Below are 9,376 nucleotides of genomic sequence, written 5' to 3' on the forward strand. Positions count from 1 at the left end.
AATGTAGAGGGAGTAGGGGTCATCTCTTAAGGTCTTCTATAAGGATGATGTGTATAGCTCAAGCTGTACCTGCTCTTATTCAACAGCTGCCTCTGTGCCTTGAAAGAAAAAGAAAAGGAGATCAGAAGAAGCCTAATCGGTCAGAAACCGTTTCCCTTAAAGGCTAGAAAGAAATGGATAAAGATTTCCCAGGGAAGGATCAAGACTCTCAGGGTTCAGTCTATTTCCTCTTTGTGTCCCCAGAAGGAACAGAGATTACTTTGACCCAGACTAATCATTCTTTCCCCTTTTAGTTCTTAGAACTGGACTGTTTGTTTAGTTCCTCCTCATTTGCTATGGACAGAGGGTCTTTAGAATGAGAGGGCAAAAGAAGAGAAGGAAGGGAAATAGAGACTCCTAATTCTGGGGATTTGATTAAGTTCTGTTCCTCTATATCAGTTTCCTCATCTGTAAAGTGAAGAGATAAAACTAGATAATCTTTAAGCATCTTTCCAGGTCTATTCAGAGAAGGCAATGGCAACCCACTCCAGTACTCTTGCCTGGAAAATCCCATGAACAGAGGAGCCTGATGGGCTGCAGTCCTTGGGGTCGCAAAGAGTCGGACACGACTGAGCAACTTCACTTTCACTTTTCATGTTCATGCATTGGAGACGGAAATGGCAACCCACTCCAGTGTTCTTGCCTGGAGAATCCCAGGGATGGGAGAGCCTGGTGGGCTGCTGTCTGTGGGGTCGCACCGAGTCGGACACGACTGAAGCGACTTAGCAGCAGCAGCAGCAGCCGCCAGGTCTATGACTCCACAATTCTATTTCTTAGGGAATCTAGAATCTTTTTGGAGTTGTCAGAGATAGGGAGTAGTAAGAAAAAAAGGGGTAATAGGCAAGTAAGGGCCAGGTTATGGGGTCACTAAATCTGAGCTATGACAGTTTAATCCTGTGAGAGCCAGACACTCATACACTGAGCTAAAGCAGACACAGGCAATACATAAGCTTTAGAGGGCCTGGTCTGTTCTTATCTTTTCAGTTGAGAGACTTCAAACAATTCAATTATTTATTTGTACGTAATTCAAGGTCAGATCAACCTATGCTATTTGGTAACTCTGTCATTGGTAAACATCAAGTTCTAACAGACTGGTGACATTTATGGAGGACAGGGAGTGACAATCATTTGTAAAGAACACTTGGCAACCTTGTAAGTAGAGGCTTACCTCTCTGGGGTAGCTCTTTTGCAGCTGAGTTCCATTACTCATTTCTCTGTGAGTAATGAATCCCATGGTCCTTGTCTTTATGAAAGTATGGGTGTCACCAGGGAAGCAAAGCCCCCAGTGTCGGAACAGATGATGAGAAGGAATAGCTGACCCCTATCATGTGACAGGTTGGGTCCTGGTAGCAGAATCATTTCCTGAGAAAATGTAGCTGAAATGGGGTTTTACTTTTTGTTTTTTTGAACCGCTGTAGGCCTATGTTTCTATGTTCTGATTTCTGATTCCTTTTTCTCTCTCTCTCCCTCGGCTTAATTGTCCTTTCTTTCCTTCTTAGTACTTTTCCTTCCCTTCCTCCCCTAACCTCTTTCTTTCTATTTAAAAACAAAATCTTGCAGATAAATGCATTCCCATTAAAGTAAGTAACTAAGACTGTAAAATGGAATCTATCCTAGGAGTATTTTCATTTTCCAAGGATCAAATCCCACAAATGAATTGTGACATTTTAGACATTTGTAGTTTGAAAGGAGTCAGGGGCATAGTTTTTTAAAATGGGTACCAGCAACCCCAATCAAACCCAGGTGGCTGTGAATTCTTCCCTTGTAAAATGTTTTAGAAAAACTGGGCGTTTCTGTACTGCTCTTCTTGTTTACTTTTTTCCTTGTTGTCTCCTGTTTTCCGATTAGCCCCTCACTATTGATGTGATGGTAGAGGATATTTAGGAAGCAGTTCAAATTCTTCTTCCCTCCTCCCTTCAACCTGTACCAAGTCTGTGCTCAAGGCACACACATGAAAACATCCACTGAATTCTTAATAATCTATCAATAATCAATCGACCCGATTACTAAGGCTCATGTATTTTTGGTACTGGGTCTTTGCTCTAATTTCACGCACAGGACAGAATAGGGTATACTCACAGGAGGGCGGGTCACACTGATTTGACTGGAACAGGTCTGTATACCAAAATAATCAGTGATCATCCTTGAGAGGCAGGTTGGGATCAGATCAAACAGAATTTTGACCAAGTGGACTCAGAAGATTAGATTACCTTGTAGAGACAATGAGAAATATCTCAATGTTCTTGAAATAGTGTCACTGCAAGTGTGTTTTTAGAAAAGTAGCATATTGAAGGAATTGGAGAGGCAAGGACTAGTGATTAGGAGGTAATACAGTAGATACAAGTATAAGGGAAGGAGGCTTTTAGAGGTGGGAGAGGAAAAAAGAGGGAAAAAATGGAGATGGTCATTCTAGAGCAAGAGAAAGAATTATTACCCCAAATAACCATTCCTTCTGGGATTGTTATTGTGAATTTTCCAGCACTGACCTCAAGTAAAGGACTTTCTACAATAGTCAAACCATGTTATGTTGTTGGCAAACCTTATGAGAAACTAGGACATATATAGTTCATTTGTCCTGTAGAGAATGAAAAGAAACAGAGGCTATTTTCCAGGCTCAAGAAATTTCCAGCTTTAATAAAAAGGAGAAAAACTGTACCAACTAACTTCAAAAATTAAAAAAAAAATAATGTATAAAATCAAGCACAATATTATCTATTCTGTAGGGTTTCAAAAACAACAGCAAAAATTACTCTGGGTTGAAGTAGAAATAAACAAGGAAGATTTCACAAGAGAAGAAGCAATGATACTGCCCAAGGGCACTGGGATTCCGACAGCCAAGTGGACACTGCATTCAGTTCTCCGAGGATCACTGGTTCCACTTTGTCTCCTCCTTCTATCTCAGACAATTCTGCCTTCTCCTTCTTGCACCCCCTTCCGTTGTTAGACCCAGTAAGAGAAACTCCCAGGAAATGAATACAATTTCACTTCTGGCCTTGCAACAAGCTGGAATCTTTCTCTCCACACAATCAACTTGCCAAATGAACTGGTAAAGACAGAAATTCCATGACTGATAATCAGTGGGAAAAGAAATGAGAGGTGGGAAAATATCATGGTGGTTTTTTCACGTGGCTGCCATGTGCCAGGTACTGTGTGAGGCTGGAGGATTCACAGCAATAGTGAGGAATATGTTAGGTGAGATTATTGGGACCCCCTGCAGAGATGACAGACTTTACCAGTGAGATTATAGATGTGGTGAAAAGAAAGAGCAATGACTACTTGGTTCTGAGTACTTTAGACATATTATCTTATATAATTCTCATGTTTTCTTTTTTTCGCAAGAGGAAACTGAAGTTAATTACATGAGGTGGAATAAATTGCTTATTAGTGGATAAACAGGGGTTTGAAGTTGGATCTTCAGATTACACAGCTGATTGTCTTTCTCCTATCTTATTCTTTCATTAATAGGTGTAGATGTCTTAGCTTATGTGTAGGAGTCAACCCTGGGAATGTCATAAAGAAAAGAGAGCTACTCATTTAATATTTTCTTCATTTTTATCTTTTAGTTTTTACTGCAGAAGAGTTTGCCCTAGATCTGAGATGGAGATCTTCTTTCTGCTGCTACTTGGCCTGGGGGTGATTTTTGCAGGAGTTTCAGAAAGTATAATGGAGATAATTAAAGAAGAATTTTTAGAGAAAGAGATGAAATATGACATGGCAAAAAGTTACCAGGAAAAACACACCATTGAGGTATTAATAAATTTGACTGTGTCATATAAAAATACCAGCCTCAGCATGTCCAAAGATGTGTCTTCCTCATTATTGACCTTTAGAAGATTACATTATAGCTTGCCCCCCAAATGCAATCCAGGTAATAACAAACATTACTGCAATGACATGACAGTCTGGAGAAAAGTTTCAGAAGCTAACGGGTCATTCAAGTTGAGCAATAACTTCATCCATGGCTCCGTGGAAGTGGTCGATGGGGTACCCAAAGCCCCCAGCTGCAAGTGTGGACAGACTTCAGGCATAAGCTGCTCTGAGACTCCAGAACTGAGGACCACTACATGCCAGTTCACTGTGGGCAAACAATCCCCCAGTTGCCAACACCATGGTGTTACTTCATTAAAGAAAATTTTGGTGGTGCTGACAAGTCATTCTCTGATGAGCTGGTTAGTTAGTGTCTCTAACTTGTAAATCCCACAGAACTTTTCATTATTGGTTGTTGCTTTCTACTATCCACATCTATCCTTTCAGCACTATAGGAAACTCTTAATTATTTATACCAACTGGAGAAATGAAACAAATCCACAATTGTAGATAATTCAATTGAAATGTATAACTGATGCTGGAGTGTAGATGCATTCTCTCTTTCTCTCTCCCACATACACATATGCATGTACAAGCTTTCTCTGAACCAAACTGAATTCCATCCTAGCTCAGCTATAAAGCCAAGAAGTAGAGTTTACCCAACTTGACAAAATTAAGGAGAGAAGGCTCCAAACCAGTACAGAGTATTGAAAGTTAACTGTACTGCCACTGAGATGATTCAGAGAAATAGTGAATGACAGGGGGATATTATTATCATTGCTTCTCTTCAAAGAAAATGTACGTTTATGCATGCACACGAGTGTGAGTGCCACCTATGTAGCCATGGGATCTGCCTGTGCCAAAAGAAAAGATCCTTTGGTTTAGCTGTTGCCTTCAGTCAATGGCTCCAGCCCTATCCAATCTCCATTCCTCCATCTTTTCCCCTTTCTATTTCACAAGTTGCTACAGAGAGAAAAAATAAAGCTCCTATTGTAATTTTTACTCAAGCATAGTTTGATTTCCAGGGGCCCTGGGAGAGGAATGGCAAGCTATGGAGGGATAAAGGAGGTAGAAAGAAGGGAAATAGCAAGTCTATGCCAAGTCTATTTGTAAATCTTTATGGTTCAACACTCTACATAAAATTGGACAGTTATCTTGTTCACAAATGTGTGTGTATGTGTTCTCGATTCCTCATCATACATCCCCCCTCTATGGTGAGACCCTTTTTTAATGTCCTAATTTTATTTTAAGGCAAGGAATAGTGACTTTATTCAGAAAGCTGGCAGACTGGGAAGACAGCAGACTGGTATACCCAAAAAACCATTTTCAATGTCCTAATTTTAAGTAAATGCATGTAAATAGAATGTTGTACGTCACTCTCTATATACATTTTCCTAATGTTTTTCATATCTGGTGCAGAATTCTCATTATACTGAAACTGCAAAACTCTGACAATCAACCAATATGCAACATTAGGGCAGATGTTTTTATATCTTTTAGCTGAATTTTCCTTGTCAGTATGATAGCTGCTTAAATAAACAATCACTATGGTCTTGGCCAAATACTGATAGTTATGTTATCAGCAATTATTTTTCACTTGGCAGCTGGAGAAGAAACTTATAGAAGTGCCTGGAGTTTGAGAGCCTCTTCTCTGTGGGAGGAGACTGCAAGCCCTGGAAGGGAGCCATATCACTGGGTTCCATTCTAGGGCTAGTTCCATGTAGCCAGGCTGGTGCCACCACCCACTCACCAAACATGAGATGGGCTCTGTCCGCAGTGGAGCAGTCTAGTAGGTCTCCTCTTGGCTCAAACTTGGTTCAAATTTGAGTAATTCTTTCCTACTATAGAGTTCAGCTCTGGGTGGTGGGCATACTAGCCCCAGAGACAATAACTATACTAGCTCTAAGAGAGTTTTTTGGTAATATGTAAGAAAAAGTAAGGTGTCTCTTGTGGCTCAGTGGTAAAGAATCTGCCTGCCAATGCAGGAGACATCAGTTCAATCCCTGGGTTGGGACGGTCTCCTGGAAAAAGGAAATGGCAAACCACTTCAGTATTTTTGCCTGGGAAATCCCATGGACAGAGGAGCCTGGTAGGCTACAGTTCATGAGGTTGCAAAGAATGGAACATGACTTAGCGACTAAACAACAAGAGAAGGTAAATTCAGCCTAGTTCAGAATCTAGTACAGATTTCTTCCTTTACCAGGAAATAAGAACAATGACCCAGCAGAACAGATACCTCTTTCCAGGTCAGGAGCATTTTCTAAAGGGTCTTAATTAAGACCAAACCTTTCCAGTTCTCAGAAGAAATCAGGAGCTCTTGGTTCCAACTCTTTGGTGCTTTGATCTCCCAGAATCTACCTAATCATCAAACTATGAAGTCTGAAAGATGTCAAACGTGAAGATGCCATAGACTGTTAGACCTTCCGAGTGCTAGCACTCCTCACCCTCAAAGTCAGTCATCCCTTCAACACAACAGCATCTGAAGATCCCTAATGGTGACAACAGGCAGGGGATTTCAGATTCTACAACACTGAGTTTTCATCATGTTCCTTTTCTGCTTCCAAACCACAAGGGCCCCTGCTCCACTTCCACCCCCCTGCCCCCCGCCCTGTCTGTGGAAAAATCATCTTTCACAAAGCCAGTCCCTGGTACCAACAAGGTTGAGACTGCTGATGTAGATGATGATTTGTTCAAGGAATAGCCACAGAGAAAGGGGAGCAAAAGCCCATGTGCCCAAACAATTGTGTGAGGCAGAGTTATTTTGCCAACCTGGATTGTTCAACTTGGGTCTGATATATGAGAGAGAAATAAATATATCTTTTAAAATCCACTGTACTTTGAGATTCCATTCCATCCTCTTAGCTTTACCCTAACACATTTTAAAACTTAAGGAACTGATATTAAATACAAATCCCTGGGCCTCAATCCAGAACAATTGAGTTCTGTATATTAGAGATAAGACTGGAGTTGGCTCTGATGACTTTAAGTGTGGGACCTCGTGGGAGAGTTTGAGTAGGCCGTGGGGCTTGTCTTGCATAAGGTCAGACAGCAGGGCCAGGTAAGCTGGCAGAGCCCTGGGCGTGTGACAGCTGCAGGCTATGCGGCTGGCTTGTGCTGTCCTTGTCTCCCCAGCTCAGGCTGTTCCAAGAATCCCATGTTCTTCGTGATAGGACTGTAGGCTGAGCTCTTTGTCCTGTCACATTCAGTGCCCCTTCTGAGAGCTCTGCTGTGCCCGGGAGGCAGAATCTGTTAGTGGAAGTATTGGAGGAGCAAAGATGGGCTCTCAAAAGGCACCTCCACAAACAGTAATGATTCTTACTTCTACCTTTCATCTTCTGTCCCTTCCTCATCTAACTTTCATGTTTTCTTCTGTTGATCAGATTGTGTCCTCAACTTTACATCTCCCTTTTATACTCTGTGTGTCTTCTGCTTATTTGGCTTCCAGGCTTTGCACCACTTAACTCTATGTTTTCTTCTTTGTGTGTCTTTATTCAAAGTCACTGTTCAGATAGAGAGTGACGAGTTGGACAGATTTCTAGAACCAGGCCGGCCACCCATAAGAGTTTTACTCAAAGGCCAATACTCAATCTGGCCTGGCTTCAACCCCAGTGGAGCAACCTGCTCATCCAAGGCTCATGTCATGGAACACATAGCCCTGAGTTGCCCAGGTGGAAAAGGACAAGAACAGCACGAATTGCTGAACTCACTCTGGGAACACATCCAGCCCCTTTAGAGGAGTGCCTCTGAATCACTCCTGTGTCTGCTTCGGAAATTCTCTCTTGTCTTCCTTTAGAAAATTCTGATATTTCTCAGCTGTCTTTATAAAAATCATATTCATTGTTAACATTTTTATGAGCTGCTTCCTTTGGGGCCTATTTACCAGGCACTATGATAATAGCTAACTCATTTGAAAAGACTCTGATGCTGGGAAAGATTGAGGGCAGGAGGAGAAGGGGACAACAGAGGATGAGATGGTTGGATGGCATCACCAACTCAATGGACATGAGTTTGGGTAAACTCCGGGAGTTGGTGATGGACAGGGAGGCCTGGCGTGCTGCAGTTCACAAGGTCGCAAAGAGCTGGACATGACTGAGAGACTGAACTGAACTGAACGACTGAACTGAACTGAACTGATGATACTAGCTGAGCTTCCCAGGTGTCTCAGTGGTGAAGAATCTACCTGTCAATGCAGGAGACACAGGAGATGCAGTTTCAATCCCTGGGTGAGAAAGATCTCCTGGAGGAGGAAAGAGCAACCCACTCCAGGATTCTTGCCTGGGAAATCCCATGGACAGAGAAGTCTGGCAGGCTACAGTCCATGGGGTTTGCAGAGTCAGACACAGTTGAGCACACACACATGATAATGGCTATGAACATCACTTACTGTGTGGCAAATTATATTGATGTAAATTTAATCACAGTTCAAAATTACATTCATCATATTTTTTATATTTTCTAGTTTTAGTCCTCATGTCAGGCAGTCACCTGTAAATTAATTATAAAAGTGAAGGTATGTTCATGTAGGCCTAGAGTGGCTGAGTAGACCTTTGGACCCAGTGGGGAGAAATGTGATGATATTATGTGAGATGGCCTGTTATGGAAGCACAGTAATAATAGAATGGTTAACGAGTGAAATGTATTTACAGGCAAGCAATTGAGAAACATTCATACGTAAGGCATTATACCAGCTACTGTGGGAAAAAGGCATAATGAAAGAAATGCGTAGCCTGTACTGGATACAGGCTCATAAGATTGTACCTTAAGAGAGGAACATGTCTCTGTTGCTTGAAGTGATCAATGCAGGCACTTGTAGAAGAAGACTTAAAATCTTGAACTTGTTGGACAACCCATTAAAATAGCTAAAAAATGAATAAAGAGAAAACAGTACTAGGAGTGGGAAGACACATATGAAAAGAGTGGGTGGAAATATAGTTGTTGATAGATGAATGCTAGAATAAATAACTTGAATGATTTTTTTCCTCATAAGATTGCAGAAGGCTGAATGGCTCTCAAAGATATCCAGGTCCTAATCTATTAAACTGGTGAACGGGGCTTCCCTGGTGGCTCAGTGGTAAAGAATCCACCTGCCAATGCAGAAGACAAGGGTTTTACCCCTGATCTAGGATGATCCCACATGCCAGGGAACAATGAAGCCTGTGGGCCACAACCATTAAGCCTGTGCTGTACAGCCTGAGAACCACAACTACTGAGCCCTCGCGCTGTAACCTCTGAAGCCTGTGTGCCCTAGAGCCTGTGCTCAGCAACAAGGGAAGCCTGAGCACTGCAGGTAGAGAGTAGTCCCCACTAGAGGCCCACACAGCAATGAAGACCTAGTACAACCAATAAATAAATAAATAAAAATTATTAAAAAATAAACAATAGAAACTGTCTCTGCAGTGTTGGGCACTAACCCCATTTATGAGGGCTCCATCTTCATGTCCTAATCACTTGCCAAAGGCCCCATCTCCTAATGCCACCATATTAGGAATTAGGATTTCAACATATGAATGGGGGGGGTTTACATAAAGAT

The 9,376-nt window shown here is 41.8% G+C and overlaps 1 protein-coding gene across 6 annotated transcripts in view; it reads left to right on the top strand.

Annotated features, from left to right (window-relative positions):
• The window catches only part of RNASE11 (ribonuclease A family member 11 (inactive)), a 28,218-nt gene extending 23,370 nt beyond the window's left edge, over positions 1–4,848 (top strand). For 2 of the 6 annotated variants that reach the window (XM_019968433.2, XM_070797178.1), the window contains exon 2: positions 3,603–4,848. In XM_019968433.2, coding sequence (XP_019823992.1) covers positions 3,637–4,233 — 597 coding nt within the window. In that variant the 5' untranslated portion in view covers positions 3,603–3,636 and the 3' untranslated portion in view covers positions 4,234–4,848. Of the gene's footprint in view, positions 1–51; positions 3,183–3,602 lie in introns of those variants that run through there. The other 4 variants (XM_070797179.1, XM_070797177.1, XM_019968434.2 and 1 more) reach the window with 4 other exon arrangements.
• Positions 4,849–9,376: the final 4,528 nt, after the last annotated feature.

The sequence above is a fragment of the Bos indicus genome, chromosome 10 (genome assembly GCF_029378745.1).
Source record: "Bos indicus isolate NIAB-ARS_2022 breed Sahiwal x Tharparkar chromosome 10, NIAB-ARS_B.indTharparkar_mat_pri_1.0, whole genome shotgun sequence".
In the NCBI taxonomy this organism is placed as follows: Eukaryota; Metazoa; Chordata; class Mammalia; order Artiodactyla; family Bovidae; genus Bos; species Bos indicus.